The sequence below is a fragment of the Saccopteryx bilineata genome, chromosome 8, assembly GCF_036850765.1.
Source record: "Saccopteryx bilineata isolate mSacBil1 chromosome 8, mSacBil1_pri_phased_curated, whole genome shotgun sequence".
In the NCBI taxonomy this organism is placed as follows: Eukaryota; Metazoa; Chordata; class Mammalia; order Chiroptera; family Emballonuridae; genus Saccopteryx; species Saccopteryx bilineata.
In genome coordinates this window covers 98,317,012-98,336,329 of record NC_089497.1, presented here as the reverse complement: position 1 = coordinate 98,336,329, position 19,318 = coordinate 98,317,012, and the positions used below count along the sequence as shown (strand labels likewise).

The window sequence follows — 19,318 nt, the reverse complement described above, 5'->3', positions numbered from 1 at the left end:
TAGGCCCTGGCTGGTTGGCTCAGTGGTAGAGCGTATGCCTGGCTGCGGGAGTCCCAGGTTCAATTCCCGCCTGGGCACACAGGAGAAGCGCCCATCTGCTTCTCCACCCCTTCCCCTCTTCTTTCTCTCTGTCTCTCTCTTCCCCTCCCGCAGCCAAGGCTCTATTGGAGCAAAGTTGGCTCCGGCGCTGAGGATGGCTCTGTGGCCTCTGCCTCAGGTGCTAGAATGGCTCTGGTTGCAACAGAGCGACACCCCAGATGGGCAGAGCATCACCCCCTGGTAGAAAGGCATCCAAATTGGAAAAGAAGAAGTAAAACTATCATTATTTGCTGATGATATGATACTGTATATAGAAAACACTATAAGTCACAGTAAAAAAACGATTAAACCTAATAAATAAATTCAGCAAGGTGGCAGGATATAAAATTAATACACAGAAACCAGAGTCATTTTTATACACCAAAAATGAACTGTCAGAAAGAGAAATTAAGAAAACAATCCCCTTCACTACTGCAACAACAAAAAAATAAAATGCCTAGGAGTAAATTTAACCAAGGAGGTTAAGGACTTGTATACAAAAAATTAGAAAACACTGATAAAAGAAATCAAGGAAGATACAAACAAGTGGAAGCATATACCGTGCTCATGGTTAGAAAGAATAAACATCATCAAAATGTCTATACTACCCAAAGCGATTTATAAATTTAATGAAATTCTTATTAAAATACCAATGACATACTTCAAAGATATAGCAAACATATTCCAAAAATTTATATGAAACCAAAAGAGAACACAAATAGCCTCAACAATCTTGAAAAAGAAGAGTAAAGTGGGGAGTATCACACTTGCTGATATCAAGTTATACTACAAGGCCATTGTACTCAAAACAGCTTGGTACTGGCATAAGAACAAGCATATAGATCAATGGAATAGAACAGAGAATCCAGAAATAAACCCACACCTTTATGGACAATTGATATTTGACAAAGGAGGTAAGAGCATACAATGGAGCAAAAACAGTCTCTTTAACAAATCATGTTGACAAAATTGGAAAGCTATCTATAAAAAAATAAAACTAGATCACCAACTTATACCATTCACAAAAATAAACTCAGAATGGATAAAAGACTTAAATGTAAGTTGTGAAACCATAGCATCTTAGAAGAAAACATAGGCAGTAAACTCTCCAACATCTCTCACAGTAATATATTTACTGATTTATTTCTACAAGCAAGTGAAATAAAAGACAGGATAAACAAATGGGGTTATATCAAACTAAAAAGCTTTTGCACAACTACAGACAATATGAATAGAACAAAAAGACAAACCACATAATGGGAGAAAATAATTGACAATACATCTGATAAGGGATTAATAACCAAAATTTATAAAGAACTGGTAAAACTCAATACCAGGAAGATAAACAATCCAATCAAAAACTGGGCAAAAAAAAAAAAAAGAGAATAGATACTTCTCCAAAGAGGACATCTGCCAACAGGCAGATGAAAAAGTGCTCAATGTCACTAATCATTAGAGAAATGCAAATTAAAATCATAATGAGATACCACTTCACACCAGTCAGAATGGCGCTCATCAACAAAACCACATATCATAAGTGCTGGTGAGGATGTGGAAAAAAGGGAACCCTCCTGCACTGCTGGTGGGAATGCAGACTGGTGCAGCCACTGTGGAAACAGTATTGAGATTCCTCAAAAAATTAAAAATGGAACTGCCTTTTGACTCAGCCATCCTACTTTTAAGACTATATCCCAAGAACACCATATTAATGGTTCAAAAGAAGAAATGCACCCCCATGTTTATGGCAGCATTGTTTACAACAGCCAAGATCTGGAAACAGCCCAAGTGTCTGTCAGTGGACAAGTGGATTAAAAGCGATGGTATATATATAAAATGAAATACTATGGGGCCATGAAAAAGAAGGAAATCTTACCTTTTGCAACAATATGGATGGATCTGGAAAGTATTATGTTGAGTGAAATAAGCCAGGCAAAGTAAGAAAATTATCATATGACCTCACTCATTTGAGGAATACAATGAACAATGTGAACTGAGGAACAGAATTGAGACAGAGGAGAGATCAAAGGATCCAGAGGAAATGAGGACAGAGGGAAAGGGGATGATAGGATGAGATAATTGTGAAGGGAAGGGGGGAGGGTGTTGCAGGGAGGAGGATAAGGGAGATGTTGAGGAAAATACAGAGGAAGGGGGATGCATTTGGGGAGACACTAGAATCTATATAAACACAATAAATTAAAATCAATAATAAAAATACCCAACTACTTTTTAAGTAAACAAAAATATAATTAAAATTTTAAAATATTTTAATAAAGGAAAAGCAATGCAAGATGACTATATGGTAGGGTGGAAATGTGCATATACATAGGCATTTGTTTATATTTAAGGAAGAAACATGGAGGAATAAATCTAGGCATCATAAAAATTATTATCCATAAGGAAAGGGAGAGAATAAGGAGAAATGTACAGAAATGTAAATCCTTTGTGTATATAACTGAAACAAGGTATGTTTATTTGGAAATCACATAAATTCTTTATATAACCAAAACCAAAATTTAAAAAATAGAGTAATCATGTTGTTACTGGCAATGTGGTCTTGTTATTTAGATAGATTTTATATTATATATCTCAATAATTTCAGGAAGATGTCCAGAATAAGAGACATAAGAAATAAAATCAAAGAAGTGAAAATAAAAACACTTATCTTAAATAGCCCAATAACATCCAATTCATTCCTTTCATTCATGATTTTTTTTATAAAGTCTCATGTTTACAACATTACAATATATTTTTTACTTTCTAAAAAAGTGCATTATCACCTATTTTATTCAGTCAGACCTAGAAACGACAACTATGTAGCAAAGATCATACTTCGTACCTAAACTATGATCCTTAAATACCATTATGTACAAAAAGGAATCAGGACACCCTGGAGAAATAGTTCTTACAAGGGGTAGGTCAGAAAATATGTAAGATAAACCTGGGAATCATGTCATACCCAAAAGGAAGTAAGCTCTAAAAAGCTACAAGGTGATGTAAAAAACCCCCACAATTTAAGAGGCTCCCATTGGTCAGGCAACAACCTGAGTATCAGAAAAAATAATGGACTAAAACTTACTATATGAATATATATATCCATAATTTTCTTTTTTCTTTATTAAGTGAGAGATGGGGAGGCAGAGAGACTTCTGCATGTTTCCCAAAAGGATCCATCCCGCAAGTCCCATACCAGTTAATGCTCTGCCTTTCTGGGCCACTGCTCCACTGCTCAGCAACCTAAGGTGGAGGCCAAGGAGCCATCCTTAGCACTTGGGGCCAACTTTGCTCGAATCATTTGAGCCATGGCTAAGAGAAGAGGAGAGGAAGAGAGAGAGAGAGAGAGAGAGAGAAAAAGAGAGAGGGGAGGGTAGATAGATAGGGAGAGAAGCAGATGGTCGCTTCTCCTGTGTGCCATGACCAGGAATTGAACCTGGTACTTCCACACGCCGGGCAACGTTCTACCACTGAGCTAACCAGCCAGGGCTGATATTTTCTAATAACACTAAAAATTCCACCTCAGTCTCCCTTTGAGATTAAGAAACTAGGTCATTCTAAAACTTGAGTGGTAACAAGCAAGAATCAGGCATTTATATTGCCTTTCCTATAAAAATACGTTCCTGTGTAAACGAATAGTTGACAAGGAAAAGCTCTTTATTAAAGAACAATGGCTATAAAGAATGACAAAATTATTAAGTCAGCATTTTGCAATTGCTAGTAAAATAAGGGGTCAATGCAATGACCATCGATGAATGCCTAAAAACTATTACTTGAAGGATTGATGTCTAACTTTATAATAATCACCTGGTGTATGCTGAGAACATCTGAGCTCACTCATCAATCTTAGTATCACTGGAAGTAAGACAGACAGAATGTGTCTCCTGATGTGAATCATTAGGAAGTACAGAGCAGTGCAGAAGTACCTAACAAGCTAAGCTTAATCTACAAGTTTATAGGAAAGTAGCTTCTACTACCAGGTTAAACAAAACATGGAGAAAAATACAATAGACATAGTCTCTTTTATTTTAGATCCATGTTCAGAAAAACTCTCAGGCTGTGATTGTGACATTTTAACTGTCTCTTTCTCAAACATTACTATAAGCATGAGATATGATATAGCATATAAACCAGTGGTAGTCAACCTGGTCCCTACCGCCCACTAGTGGGCATTCCAGCTCTCATGGTGGGTGGCAGTGGAGCAACCAAAGTATAAATAAAATGGTAGATTTAAATATATTAAGTTGTTTTATAAAGATTTATTCTGCCAAACATAGCAAAAATCCGACATAAAGTACTTAGAAAGTAATTATTATTATATGCTTTAACTTGCTGTAACTCTGCTTTATTAATTTTATAAAGTAAGTTACTTCCCTACTTTATAAATCACCATTACTGTGGAACCGGTGGGCGGCTAGAAAATTTTACTACTAACAGAGTCACAAAAGTGGGCAGTAGATATAAAAAGGTTGACTACCACTGATATAAATGAATAGAACACTTACTTGCAGTATGATCTTGGGAAATTTATTTGTTTGTACCACAGTTTTTTCATCTGTCAATGGAGATAATTCTTAACCTCACAGAGCTACAGTATTAAATGAGGTAATACATTTAAAGTGCTTAACACAATACATAAATATGTATAGTCAGTAGTAATAATATGAATGTTTACTAAATCCCAGGATAGTAATAGTAATTTTAGTAAAAGAATGATACAGAAGGAAGGTTCCTGAAAAGAAATGTTTCTTATATATAAAAACCGCTTTAATATTAATAGCACTTTGTAGTAGTATTCATGCCAATTATATAGGTTCTAATTAAATGAACAGAAAAGTATATATTCATATAATTTGTTAAATTTAAGTCCCTTTACTCTTACTCAGATACATACAAGGTGCTTTTCTTACCTTATCCAAAAGGTGTATTATCATGGGGACAAGATTGGCATCAATTACTGCCTGAACCTGCTGCTGATTTCCTGCAGTGATGTTAGAGAGGAACCACACTGCTTCCTGTAGAACAAGACCTCTTTAATATTTCTCATTAAAAAATAAAATCTGAATCTGAACTAAGAAAAAACATGTTCACTGCAAAGTCCATATAATTTTACTATGGAATGAATTCCATAATAAAGATTTTAGGAATCTCAACTTCTCTCTTTTCATATTTTCTTTGGAGAAATTGCTAATAGTTCTATATCCAAGTCATAATGAACTAACCCTCTGGAGATTTCTAGAAAGCAATTTCCCAAATACTAAGACTCAAAAGAAGCTTGGCTGGACAAATGCTAAGGAATCTATGGGCTTTAACACTAATAAAAGTCCTAAAACTATTGTAAACACAGTTCAGAACCACCCTCATATAATGTGCTTTACTCTCTGTTCTATTCTGATCAAAAGTCCTGTCAACTCTAACTGAAAAATAAAAAATGATTAAAAAGAAAAAAAAAAAATCCTAGCCAAAGAAAATAAATCTCAATTATCCCTGACAGTTTTACTCCAAAACTATTAGTATTAGCTAGTGTGCAGGAGGCTCTTTTGGATCAGATCACAGGACCATTTAATGAACCTGTTAAAGATTTTAGGGTGCTAGGCTACTTAGGCGAGCTGTTCTTGGGTTATAATCATTGGCAATGTTGTAATCAACAACCCATATATTTCTACAACAGCCTCAGATGCACTCCAATATCAGCATCACCAGTCAGTGCCCCCTTCCATAGCCTCAAGTGCACACACACACACACACACACACACACACACACAGTCTCTCTCCTAAAATATTACACCTAGATTACTTAACTTATATATTAAAAATTTCCAATCATACAACATTCAACACCCAATTATCTTTATTTCATCATTTCCAAGAGAGCCAAATTTGCACTGTTTATATTTGGTTTATTTATGAAAAATCATATACTAATCCACGTTACAGAGTAAAATCTCTTCTCTTGATGTCTAAATGAGTGTATATTAATAACATTATAAACAGATCTGAGCCCCTAACTTTACAAATGAAAACTACTATTTTATGTTATTTATTAAACAGTATTTTTAAATGCTTACTTTATTAATTTTCTCTTTGGGATGTGTCAGAAGTGCCGGGAAATGTGACAGAGCATCACAGTTCAAAACTACTTGTGTTTGCTCATCAGTTCCAGTAACAATGTTGCCCACAGCTCGAAGTGCAGCAGTCTGAAATATAACAAGATTTAATGAGATGCTGTGTTGTATGTGAAATATTGCTCGTTACCATAGAGGTTATGTTAGGCAAATTATGAAAGAGTCATCCATTCATTCATGCCAAACTATCCTTTTGAACAAGTGTCAGACACTGACTTTGAAGAATGATGAGTAGGACACAAATTCCATCTTTTAGGACGCTTACATTATTGTAGAAGTCAGTCAATAAACAAATAAGATAATTTTAGATAGTAATTAGGGCCATAAAGAAAATGTGCCTGACCAGGCGGTGGCACAGTGGATAGAGCATCGAACTGGGATGTGAAGGACCCAGGTTCGAGACCCCAAGGTCGCCAGCTTGAGCATGGGCTCATCTGGTTTGAGCAAAAGCTCACCAGCTTGGACTCAAGGTCACTGGCCTGAGCAAGGGGTTACTCGGTCTGCTATAGCCCCACGGTCAAGGCACACATGAGAAAGCAATCAATAAACAAGTAAGGTGTCGCAATGAAAAATTGATGATTGATGCTTCTCATCTCTCTCCGTCCATGTCTGTCTGTCCCTAAATATCCTTCTCTCTGACTCTCTGTCTCTGTAAAAAAATAAAAAAGAAAATATGGTAGGTTTAGTGTTTCAGTAAGTTAATAAAACACTGCCTTTCAGAAGAAAAGTGGAAATCTGCTTAATAAATGAGATTGCACTAGTCATATAAATTCTAATTATCAATTATTTTTCTTTAGTTGTACAGTGGTACCTTGAGATAAGAATTTAATTCGTTCTGTAACTTAGCTCGTAGGTCAGTCAACTCATATATCAAACTGCAGATACTGGACCTGTGCGTCAATGCGCCAACTAGCGGCAGCTTCCCAAATCACGACTCCTATCTCAGACTTTTGCTCGAATCTCGAACAAAAATACAAACCGAGTAGCAGCTCGTATCTTAAAAAATTCGTATGTTGGTCTGTTCATATCTCATGGTACCACCGTATTAGGTTATTTTCTGCATATACAAAAAAAAAACTGCTATGCTTTCTCCCCTCCTTCTCTCCCCCCCAAATTTTTTGCTTTCTGTATGTGCCTTGACAGAGCAAGCCCAGGATTTTGAACTTGTGACCTCAGCATTCCAGGTCAATGCTTTATCCACTGTGCTCCCACAGGTCAGGCAGGTTATTTTCTGTTAAAGATTAGTTGTTGTTGTTGTTGTTGTTGTTTTTTTGGGGGGGGCTAGTTTTTCTTCCCATAAGACAAGTAACGCAGGTTATTTTAAAAAATTGAGATACACTGTATTGGATCTGCCTATTCTGGACATCTCATATAACTGGAATAAAACAGCAGATGGCCTTTTGCACTCTGCTGCTTTTACTTAACATAATGCTTTTAAGATCTATCCATGTTGTACCATGTATCAGTATTTCATTCCTTTTTGAGGCCTAATAATATTGCACTGTATGGACATAGCTCATTTTATTTAACCATTCATTAGTTGATGGATATTCGTACTGTTTCCCCTTTTTGGCTATTAGGAATAATACTACTATGAACATTTGTTGTCAAAAATTTTTTTTCTTTTCTTTTTGCATTTTTCTGAAGCTAGAAAAGGGAAGAGACAGACAGACTCCCGCATGCACCCGACTGGGATCCACAGGGCACGCCCACCAGGGGGCGACGCTCCGCCCACCAGGGAGCGATGCTCTGACCCTCTGGGGCGTCGCTCTGCCGCGACCAGAGCCACTCTAGTGCCTGGGGCAGAGGCCAAGGAGCCATCCCCAGTGCCCAGGCCATCTTTGCTCCCAAGGGGAAGAGAGAGACAGAGAGGAAGGAGAGGGGGAGGGGTGAAGAAGCAGATGGACACTTCTCCTGTGTGCCCTGGCCGGGAATCGAACCCGGGACTTCTCCATGCCAGGCTGACGCTCTACCACTGAGCCAACTGGTCAGGGCCTGTTGTGAAATTTTTATGTGAAGATAATGTGTTCACTTATTGAGTATATACCTGAGAATGAAATCATTGGGTCATATAAAAACTATCTAACTTGAAGTTCTGTTAAATTATATTCCAAAGAGGCTGTGCCATTTTACAATCCCACCAGAAATGTATAAGGATTCCACTTTCTTTACAACCTTGCCAACACCTCTTATTGTCTTTTTTGTTATAGTCATCCTGGTGGATATGAAGTGGTATTTCCTTGTGGATTTAATTTGTATTTCTTTAATGACTAATAACGTTAAAATATCTTCTCATGTGCTTATTGACCATTTATTTCTGTCTTCTTGGGAAGAGTGTATTTAAATCTTTGTTTTTAAGTTCGGTTGTCTTTTTAGTGTTGAGTTGAAGTTGTTTATTTATTTTTTGTTGTGTTTACATAGTTACAAGTGTACCCCTGAATATATCTCACTACCTCCCCTTGTTCTCCTTGATAACCCCTTTGGCCCTTCCCCCTATCACACTCCCTCCTTTCATCCATAATTTACTATCCCACCCTCTAGCTCTGTATCATGTTTATATACTTTGACCAATGTCTTTCACTTACTTGATCCCCTGCTCTCTTCCTCTTTCCCTCTGGACTCTGACCCTTTCTCTGCCTCTCTTCTGTTCATCAGTTCTCATTGTTCATTGGATTCCACATCTGAGTGAAGTCATATGATATTTTTCTTTCTTTATCTAGCTTATTTCGCTTAGCATAATAGACTCCAGGTTCATCCATGTTCGTGCAAAAGGGTAAGATTTATTCTTTTTCATAGCCATGTAGTATTCCATCATGTATATGTACCATGGCTTTTTAATCCACTCATCCACTGATGGACATTTGGGTTGTTTCCAGATCTTGGCTATTGTAAAGAGTGTTGCCATAAACACAGGGGTGTATTTCTTCTTTCAATTTGGTGATTTGTTATTCTTAGGATATATTCCTGAAGTAAGACAGCTGGGTCAAAAGGCAGTTCTATTTTTTTAATTTTTTGAGGAATCTCCATACTGTTTTCCAGTGGCGGCTCCAGTTTGCATTCCCACCAGCAGTGCAGGAGGGGTACCTTTTCTCTGGACCCTCGGCAGCACTTCTTATGTGCTCTTTTGTTCATTGTGGTTTTAATTTGCATTTCTATAATAATTAGTGATGTTGAACATTTTTTCAAATGTCCATTGGCCACCTGTATGTCCTCTTTAGAGAAGTGTCTGTTCATTTCTTTTGCCCATTTTTGATTGGATTACTTTCCTAGTGTTGAGTTTTACAAGTTCTTTGTAGATTTTGGTTATTGGACGGCTTGGTGAATATGTTCTCCCATTGTGTGAGTTGTCTTTTCATTTTGTTCATGTTGTCTTTTGCTGTGCAAAAGCTTTTTAGTTTGATATGGTCCCATTTGTTTATCCTGTCCTTTATTTCACTTACCCGAGGAGTAAAATCGGCAAATATATTGCTGCGAGAGATGTCAGAGAGCTTACTGCCTATGTTTTCTTCCAAGATGATCATTGTTTCACAACTTACATTCAAGTCCTTTATTCATTTTGAGTTTATTTTTGTAAATGGTGTAAGTTGGTGGTCTAGTTTCATTTTTTAAAAATTTTCCCAGCACCATTTGTTAAAGAGACTGTCTTTAGTCCATTGTATGCTCTTTACTCCTTTGTCGAGTATCACTTGACCATAAAGGTGAGTTTATTTCTGGGTTCTCTATTCTGTTCCATTGATCTGTACGCCTGCTCTTATGCCAGTACCAAGCTGTTTTGAGTACAATGGCCTTGTTGTATAACCTGATATCAGCAAGTGTGATACCCCCCCGCTTTATTTATGTTTTTCAAGATTGCTGAGGCTATTTATGTTTTTTTTTGGTTCCATATAAATTTTTGAAATATGCGTTCCATATCTTTGAAGTGTGATATTTGTGTTTTAATAGGAACTGCATTGAATTTACAGATTGCTTTGGGAAGTACAGACATTTTAATGATGTTTATTCTTCCTATCCAGGGTATATTCTTCCACTTGTTTCTATCTTCCTTGATTTCTTTTATCAACGTCTTATAATATTCTAAGTACAGGTCTTTAACCTCCTTTGCTCTTTCTACAGCAAACCCCTTAACATTTCCAGTTCTGGTTTGGTTGTAATGAATTTCTTGGGTTTTATTTATTTTTTTGTCTTGGAAGATTTTTATTTCTCCTTCCATTTTAAACAATAATCCTGTTGGATAAAAAAGACGGTCGTAAGCTCTTCTTTTGCATTACTTTAAATATTTCTTGCCATTCCCTTCTGGCCTCAAGTGTTTCTGTTGAAAAATGGATGTCATCCTTATGGGGGCTCCTCTACAGGTAATTGACTTCTTTTCCCTTGTTGCTTTCAGTATTTTTTTTTTTTACCTCTTAACTTTGGTATTTTAATTATGATGTGTCTTGATGTAGGCCTCATTGGGTTTCTTTTTATTGAAATTCTTTATGCTTCTAGAACTTGAGTGACTTTTTCTTTAATCAATTTAGGAAAGTTTCAGCTATGATTTCTTCAAACAGGTTCTCTATCCCAGGTTCTTTCTCTTCTCCTTCAGGAACCCCTATGATGAAGATGTTATTTCTCTTCATATTGTCACAGTCTTCTGCTTCTTCCAGTCTGTTGTTGATTATTTCTAGTGTAGTCTTCATTTCTGATAATTGCCATTTCTGATTATTTTTTATGATTTCCGTGTCCTTTCTGACGCTTGCAATTTCTTTATTTAGGTGCTCATTAAATCCATCCATTGTAGCTTTGAGATCCTTAAGCATCATAACAATCATTATTTTAAACTCTGCATCTGGTAATTTGATTATAGTGGTATCTTGAGATATAGATTTAATTCGTTCTATAACTGAGCTCGTCATTCAGTCAACTCATATATCAAACTGCCTATACTGGAACCGTGCGCCAACAAGCCAACTAGTGGCAGCTTCCCAAATCACGACTTTTATCTTAGAATTTTACTCGGATCTCGAACAAAAATACGGACTGAGTCGCAGCTCGTATCTGAAAAAATTCGTATGTTGGTCTGTTCATATCTCAAGGTACCACTGTACTTCCATCTCATTCAGTTCTTTTTCTGTTCATTTTTATTATTGATTCATATGGTTTATGTTCCCCTGTCTTCCCATTCTTTGTGTGTGGTTTACAAGCTTGTTAGAGTTGTGGGACTGAGGTTGGTTTATGGAATGTGGCTTCTCCTCCAGGACTTTATTCCTCAGCATCTGCTTGTTGCTTGGATTTTAATTCTCCTTAACTAGTAGAGCCACTTAAAAGTCTTAATTTCTCTGCTGTTTTTTTTTGCTGAGTCCAGCAGGAAGTGTCTGTGTTTACTGATCCCAGAAAGGAGCTTCTATGTTTGCTGATCCTAACAGAGGGCTTCTGTCTTTAGGAGGGGGGAAGTCCACATATTTTTTTTGGTGGTGGTTGTTTAAACTGTGTCTAGGAATGCAGTGGGTGTGACCTGAGATTCTGAAAGTGTGTTCTTCCCAGTGCCACTGTGGGGGCAGGGTGTGTTCTCAGTATGAAGGAGGAGGTGTAGCTCGGGTCTTCCTGGAAACCTGAGTCACTGCCCCTCCCCTTTACTTCCTCCTTTCTGAAAGACCTTTTGTGCTGATTGCAGCTGGAGGGCTTTATGGAGGTGGGTCAACTGGTTCCACACTTGTCTTGTGCTGGCTGGAGGGAGCAACCCCTCCCCCAACTATGGCTGCCTCGGCACTGGAGAATGATTTTGGTCAACTCATGCTCTCCTCTCCCTGTCACCATGTATCTCCATGTCTTGATCTTTCCACTCTCCTCATGCAAGACCAGTCCTCTCTGCCCTCCACGTCTCCAGAGCCCCAAGCAAGGGGTTGTGAGTGATATTTTCTGCGCTGGCCTTTTAAAGCTTCACTTTCTTTTGGCAGCTGCTTACCACAAACAGAACTCTCGCTCTTATCCCTACTCAATGCTTTCAGGCTGTCTCCCCCAGTCCCTGGGTTTCTAGGCTGAAGCTCCAGTCCTAGGTATGAGGACCCCTGCCTCTCAGGGTTTCTCTCCTTGCAATGGGAGCCCTTTTGTACCCTCAGCCTCAAGCCTCTCCTTGCTCCTTTCAATGGGGGAGCCCCCGCACTCCTTACCAGGATCAGTGTGGATTATTCTGTGCTCCTTGGTTTTAAAGTCTAGTTCTTTTAGTCCAAAGTTGGTTTTTCACAATGATTGTTCTTAATTTGTAATCCAGTTTGGTCATGGGAGGTGGCAGTCTGTGCATCTGCCTACTCTGCTGCCATCTTGGAATCTCTGAAGTTATTTATTTTTGATATAAGTCCCTTTTCAGATATGATTTGCAAAATTCTATTCTGTAGGATGCCTTCTCTTTCTTTTCAAAAATTTTTTATTTACTAGTTTGAGAGAGAGAGAGAAAATCATCATTTTGTTGTTCCATTTATTTATGCCTTCACTGGTTGATTTTTGTATGTTCCCTGACTGGGAATTGAACCTGCAACCTTCGTGTATTGGGACCACACTTGAAACAACTGAGCTACTAGCCAGGGCCTCTTTTCACTTTCTTTTATCTTTTTTCCCATTTTTCCAAAGCTGGAAACGGGGAGGCAGTCAGACAGACTCCCGCATGCGCCCGACCGGGATCCACCCGGCATACCCACCAGGGGGCGATGTTCTGCCCCTCTGGGGCATCGCTCTGTTGCATCCAGAGCTATTCCAGCACCTGAGGCAGAGGCCACAGAGCCATCCCAGCACCCAGGCCATCTTTGCTCCAATGGAGCCTTGGCTGCGGGAGGGGAATAGAGAGAGAGGAAGGAGAGGGGGAGGGGTGGAGAAGCAGATGGGTGCTTCTGTGTGCCCTGGCCGGGAATCGAACCCGGGACTCCTGCATGCCAGGAAGACGCTCTACCGCTGAGCCAACCGGCCAGGGCCTCTTTTCACTTTCTTTATGGTGTCCTTAGAAGCACAAGTTTTAAATTTTGGTAAAGTCCAATTATCTAATTTTCTCCTTGGTTGCCTAATCCAAGGTCAAAAAGATTTACAGCTATGTTTTTCTTCTAAGAAACCTACACTCCCAGATCTTATATTTAGGCATTTGATCCATTTAAGTTAATTTTTTCTTTTTGAGAAAGGCAAAAAGAGAAAGAGAAGGAGAAAGGTAAAGAGACATAAGAAGCATCAACTTGTAGTTGCATCACCTTCTCATATGTGCCTTGATTGGGGGGGGGGGCTCAAGCTGAGCCAGTGAATTCCTGCTCAAGCTAGTGACCTTGGGGTTTCAGTGTCCTGGGCTGATCCTCAATCCTCTGTGCCACCACTGGTCAGACTCTTTGTTTTCTAATATGGTGTGAAATAGGGGTTCAGCTTTTTTTTTTTTTTTTTTTTTTTGACAAAGACAGTCAGAGAGATTGACAGATAGGGACAGACAGGAAGAGAGTGAGATGAGAAGCATCAATTCTTTGTTGCAGCACCTTAGTTATTCATTGATTGCTTTCTCATATGTGCCTTGGTTGGGGAGCTACAACAGACTGAGTGACCCCTAGCTCAAGCCAGCAACCTTGGGTTTCAAGTCAGCGACCACAGACATGATCCTACGCTCAAACCAGCGACCTCGAAGTTTTGAAACTTGATCTTCTGCATCCCAGTAACACACTATCCACTGCACCATCGCCTTTTTTTACGTGTGGATTTCCAGTAGTCTCAGCATCATTTGTTAAACTGACCCTTTTTTTTGCTCATTAAATTTTCTTGGTACCCTTTGTTGAAAATCAATTGACTTTAAATGTATGGGCTTATTTTTGGATTCCTGATTCTATTTCATTGTCTTTTTTTTTTTTTTTTTTTTTTTACAGGGACAGAGAGTCAGAGAAAGGGATAGATAGGGACAGACAGAAACAGAGAAAGATGAGAAGCATCAATCATCAGTTTTTCGATGTGACACCTTAGTTGTTCATTGATTGCTTTCTCATATGTACCTTGACTGTGGGCCTTCAGCAGACCAAGTAACCCCTTGCTCAAGCCAGCAACCTTGGGTCCAAGCTGGTGAGCATTTTGCTCAAGCCAGATGAGCCCACGCTCAAGTTGGTGACCCTGAGGTCTCAAACCTGGGTCCTCAGCATCCCAGTCCGATGCTCTATCCACTGCGCCACCACCTGGTCAAGCCATCTATTTTTAGAAGTCATACTTAAAGCAATTAGTAAGAAAATTTTTATCAACAACAAACTCACCTGAACTTTAACTTCCTGGTGGCTGAGCAGAGGAACCAAATGAGGGACTATTCCAGAGTCTATTACCATCTGTATCTGTTCATTGCCAGCATCAGTAAGGTAAGAGAGGGCCCAGACCGTATCTACCAATATCTAATGAATAAAATGAAAATTCAAATAGCTTTTAAATATCTTCTCATTTTAATAATACTTAACTATACAAATTAATCTATAATTGTTCTACTGTCTTTTTCTCTCACCTCAATTCACTGGAATCTTAATCTTTTTAATACTAAATATCTTCACCTATGAATGTTTGTATCAAGTATATACAGCTTTAAGCCATATTAAGAATGTTTTGAGTAATTATGACCCTGTAACAGATTAGTAATCGATCTTAATTCATTAAGATACAAACATACTACATAGCACATGAAATAGAAGGAAGAAGACACTGTCTTTCCCAAATATTCAGACTGAGGGATATAGGTCCAAGGACATTCTAGTAAATGTACAAAGTTGAAAAGAGTATATGTATCCAGAATACGAGTGGTTCCAAACATCTGGGCTAGATGGATACATTCAAGGTGTGGTCTAGTAGCATTACTACCATGTAGGTATGTCTGAAGCTAATGCTCCAGTATTAGGATTAGCAATTTCATATTTTCCAACCAGTTTGCTTTGCCTTATAAAAATGGAGGCAACTTCTCAAATAGTGGAAGTCTCTCACAGCTGCAGATCAAGGCATTAAAAAAACATACAAAAGATAGCCCCTCTAACTTACACTAAATAATTACCTGTAATTTTAAATTGTATTTTTAAATACACCTGTACATTATTTCATCTTTCTTTGTATTTAAGACCATATTAGAAGTTATGGCAAGAAGGAAGTATGACAAACAACTGTTCAACTACTACATAAATAATACAATTATTGAACTAAGACACAGGAATAAAAACTGCCTGGAACTGTACTTTCACAGCTTTTCTGAAATATGGACTCTGTGTCAAAAGACAAGCCAGAGAAGTTTGAAACTTAAAATTCTAAACCAATGTTATGATTAAAACATTCAAGAAGCTCCTAGGAGAAAAGGAAACATCACTTTGCCATTTCTCCTTTCAGAAATTTAAGAAAGCTCTATGGATATATTTAATGTAAAAAGACACCAAATGAGAAAACACACACACACACACACAATGTAGTTAACAAAATATGTGAAGTAACAAAATTTCTTAAAAACAATAACTATTTTTTTCCTGGAGAACCAAAACATATGCCAAAATCTGTTGATTACGAGCAAAAATTTCAAGTTACCTGTGCAGGTCTACTGGAAAGTTCTGTCCGTTTCTATCACAAGTTTCGACACGTAAGCACGTTTATTTGGAGCATGTGTGCCTCTCTATTTTATCACTTAACGTATACATACCGACGTAGCAAATTAACTAAAACAAAGTTGATTCATGTTAGTCTTATGTGTGAAGCCATAGTGTACCCATGGCTACTGATAAAATTCATTTATGGCACTGTAATTTTTACGAATTTCAACAAGGAAGAAATGCTACAGAAGCATGTCTGTCGCATCCACCATATTCCCCGGACTTAGCACCCTCCGACTATCACTTGTTTTTGTCCTTACAAAATTTTTTGAAGGGCAAAAAATTCAAAAATGAAGAAGATATCAAACAAGCACTGGTTCAATTTTTCGCATCAAAAGATAAAACATTTTTCAAAAATGGGATATACAAATTGCCCTCACACTGGCAAGAAATCATTAAGAATAATGGCAATTATATTATTTAATAAAGTTTATTGATGGTAAGAAAAATTTGTATTTTCTTTTATTCCAAAAATGGACAGAACTTTCCAGTGGACCTTAAACACAGATAGGCATTTTTTTAAAGGACCAAAAATGAAGTCATTAATATGCTCATATCAAAATCACAATTTAAATCAGACACAATTCCATATACACTTTTTAAAATAAATTTAATATTCCATAATACGTTTACAAACTACAACTTCAATATAAATTCAATGTCACTTGTGGTTTGTGAAAGCAGTTTTGGTTTTATTTTTTTACTTCTTCCTTTACAAAGTGAGAGCCAGGGAGGCAGAGACAAATTCCCTCATGTACCTTGACTGGGATCCACCTGGGAAGCCCCCTACTGGAAGATGCTCTGCCCACCTGGGGGCACTTTTTGGCAACAGAGCTATTTTAGCATCTGAGGCAAGGCCATGGAGCCATCCTCAGCACCCGGGGGCAATCTGCTCTAACCGAGCCATGGCTGTGGGAGGGAAAGAACAGAGAGGGGGGGGAGGGGAAGGGGAGAGGTGGAGAAGCAGATGGTCTCTTCTCCTGTGTGCTCTGATGGGGAATCAAACCCAAGACATCCAAACGCCAGTCCGACCACTACCACTGAGCCAATTAGCCAGGGCCTATTTTTCACTTCTTTGCTGGTCTGATTTAAGAACTTGCTAAGTGTTTATCTGAGAAGACTATTTTTAGTAAATACTACTTAGTAAACATGCTACTAATAAAGAATAGTATCAACTGGCTTGAGAAATTAAAGATATATCAAAAGCAGAAAAAAATTAAAATCTTAACACGATTGGTGTAAACAGGTAGAAAGAACATACTAAATCTCGAAATAAGGTCAACCAAATGTCTGGTTTTCTAATAAAGGTTAAACTGTGAGATTAATGGATCTTTATTAAAATTCTTGCAAAAGTAAAATATTAACATTTATAATTTTATCCAAGACATTGGCTATAAGGAGCCAAAACCAAAATTTGCTACATGTTCTTCTAAGATCCTAAATAATCTGGAGCTTAAAAAATATTTTTAGAAAAAAGATATTTGTCTAATGAACTTTGTATATTATGTCACTCCTGATATAGTATAATTCTAACTTTAATTTGTTCCATACGCTTTAGAGAGATCCTAGTAAAATGGTATTTATTCTAAACATTTTAAAGGAATGGAGCAGCTTATCAAACACTGGTCATCATACCATACTGTGTTTTTAAAGAACTGTACAAGTTCCTGATTATTACTATGAATTTTATTCATGTGATTTCCTTTACCAATTGCACATATTCCTAGCTTTTCTAACACAGTTATAGCTGTACTGGCTTTATAAGCAGTCAGGACAGTGTTCCACCCTCCTTCACGCTTCCTGAGTTGCTTTTTCCTTTGCCATCTGTGTTAGTAAGAATGAAGGTAAGTAAAATATATTTGTTATGTTTAAACTTTAGTCTGCACCGATTTTTTCCCCTTATTGTCTGGATTTCAAGAGTTATCTCTATACTAAGTGAAGTGACTACCAAGGTCACTATAAATGGCAAGTAAGGTAAAAATAAAATTAAAGAGCAAATAATGTCCATGGTTTGGTGTATGTATATTAATGTAAAGTTAAGCATAATGGCACAAATATTTCTCTTTTTTATCTTTCAAAAAACAAAAATACCTGGTGTTTGTGTTCTCCAATTAGCCAGGCTATCAAAATGAGCTTCCATAAAAAGCTCATGAACACAATCAAAGAACTTCCAATTTAAGTTTTACAACACAAATATATATGTCTGTGTGTGTGTGTACATACTTTATTGTTTAAACCAAAACACCTTGATTTCTTCTTTAAAAAATTTCTTTTAAAATTTTTATTTATTGATTTTAGAGAGAGAAAGAGAGGGAGAGAAAGAGAGAACATTCATTGGTTGATTCTTGTATGTGCTTGACCAGGAATCGAGCCCATAACCTTGGTGTATCAGGACCATGCGCTAACCAACCAAGCTACCTGGCCAGGGCCTAGGCTTGATTTCTTTACTCAAATTTCATTTAGTGATGTAAGTAAACATAGAGTAAATATAAAAATGCCAAACTATGTGTCTGTTTAGAGCATGCTAACATAATGTCCAATATAACATTTTCTCCCCTATGTCACAGGGAGCCCTAAACACACATAAAAATATATGAAGCATTTACTCACGTTTACATCTGTGTGATGAATTAAAACACAAAGAGCTGGAAGAATCTAAAGAGAGAAATATACACATAGATAAAAACGTACACATAATGATATCTACTTTAGTTTAAAAATAAAAAAACACATACAAAAAATCCCACTTGTTTACCTCCTGAATGGTTTCCATTGGGGGTGGTGGGTCTTTATGCCGACATAAGTTGACCATAACCCAAGTAACATTTCTTAAGAATGTTATAGGAATAGATGGACTTATGAAGGAAAGTAAAGGTTTCACAACTCCAAGACTTATGACATAATCTCTACACTGTGGCCCATCACCTATAGAAAGAAAAATATATTCATTCAATAAAGTATGTTGACAATAAGCAATTAAAAAAACAAAGCACTGGGTTCAACATGCTGCTTTCTGTATTTTAACCAGTTATTCAATTTAGTTTTATATAAAAGTTTTAAAACTTAGTTGTTTTTTTAAAGATTTATTTATTTATTTATTTAGAGACAGAGAGGGATAGATAGGGACAGACAGGACCACAGAGAGATGAGAAGCATCAATCATCAGTTTTTCGTTGTGACACCTTAGTAGTTCATTGATTGCTTTCTCATATGTGCCTTGACCGCGGGCCTTCAGCAGACCGAGTAACCCGTTCCTCGAGCCAGTGACCTTGGGTCCAAGCTGGTGAGCTTTGCTCAAACCAGATGAGCCCGCGCGAAAGCTGGCGACCTTGGGGTCTTGAACCTGGGTCTTCCGCATCCCAGTTCAACGCTCTATCCACTGCGCCACCGCCTGGGCAGGCTATATAAAAGTTTTAGATGATAATAACCAAATTCACGTTTTAGGCCTGAGCCAAAAGAAGCAACATAAGGTACTATTTAAGGGTCTTTTTGAACATTATTCACATATTCAGGGTTATAGCCTATTCCACT

At 37.6% G+C, this 19,318-nt stretch overlaps 1 protein-coding gene and 1 non-coding gene across 2 annotated transcripts in view; both read right to left on the bottom strand.

Annotated features, from left to right (window-relative positions):
• Positions 1-19,318, bottom strand: part of KPNA4 (karyopherin subunit alpha 4) — a 98,990-nt gene that overhangs the window by 26,771 nt on the left and 52,901 nt on the right. The window contains exons 9-13 of the mRNA XM_066241872.1: positions 18,543-18,712; positions 18,398-18,442; positions 14,432-14,563; positions 6,138-6,266; positions 4,980-5,084 (exon numbers count right to left, since the gene is read on the bottom strand). Coding sequence (XP_066097969.1) covers positions 4,980-5,084; positions 6,138-6,266; positions 14,432-14,563; positions 18,398-18,442; positions 18,543-18,712 — 581 coding nt within the window. The remainder of the gene's footprint in view (positions 1-4,979; positions 5,085-6,137; positions 6,267-14,431; positions 14,564-18,397; positions 18,443-18,542; positions 18,713-19,318) is intronic.
• On the bottom strand, positions 5,610-5,937 carry LOC136312420 (small Cajal body-specific RNA 7). The gene has a single exon (XR_010727002.1). It is a non-coding gene; the product is annotated as a small Cajal body-specific RNA 7 (non-coding RNA).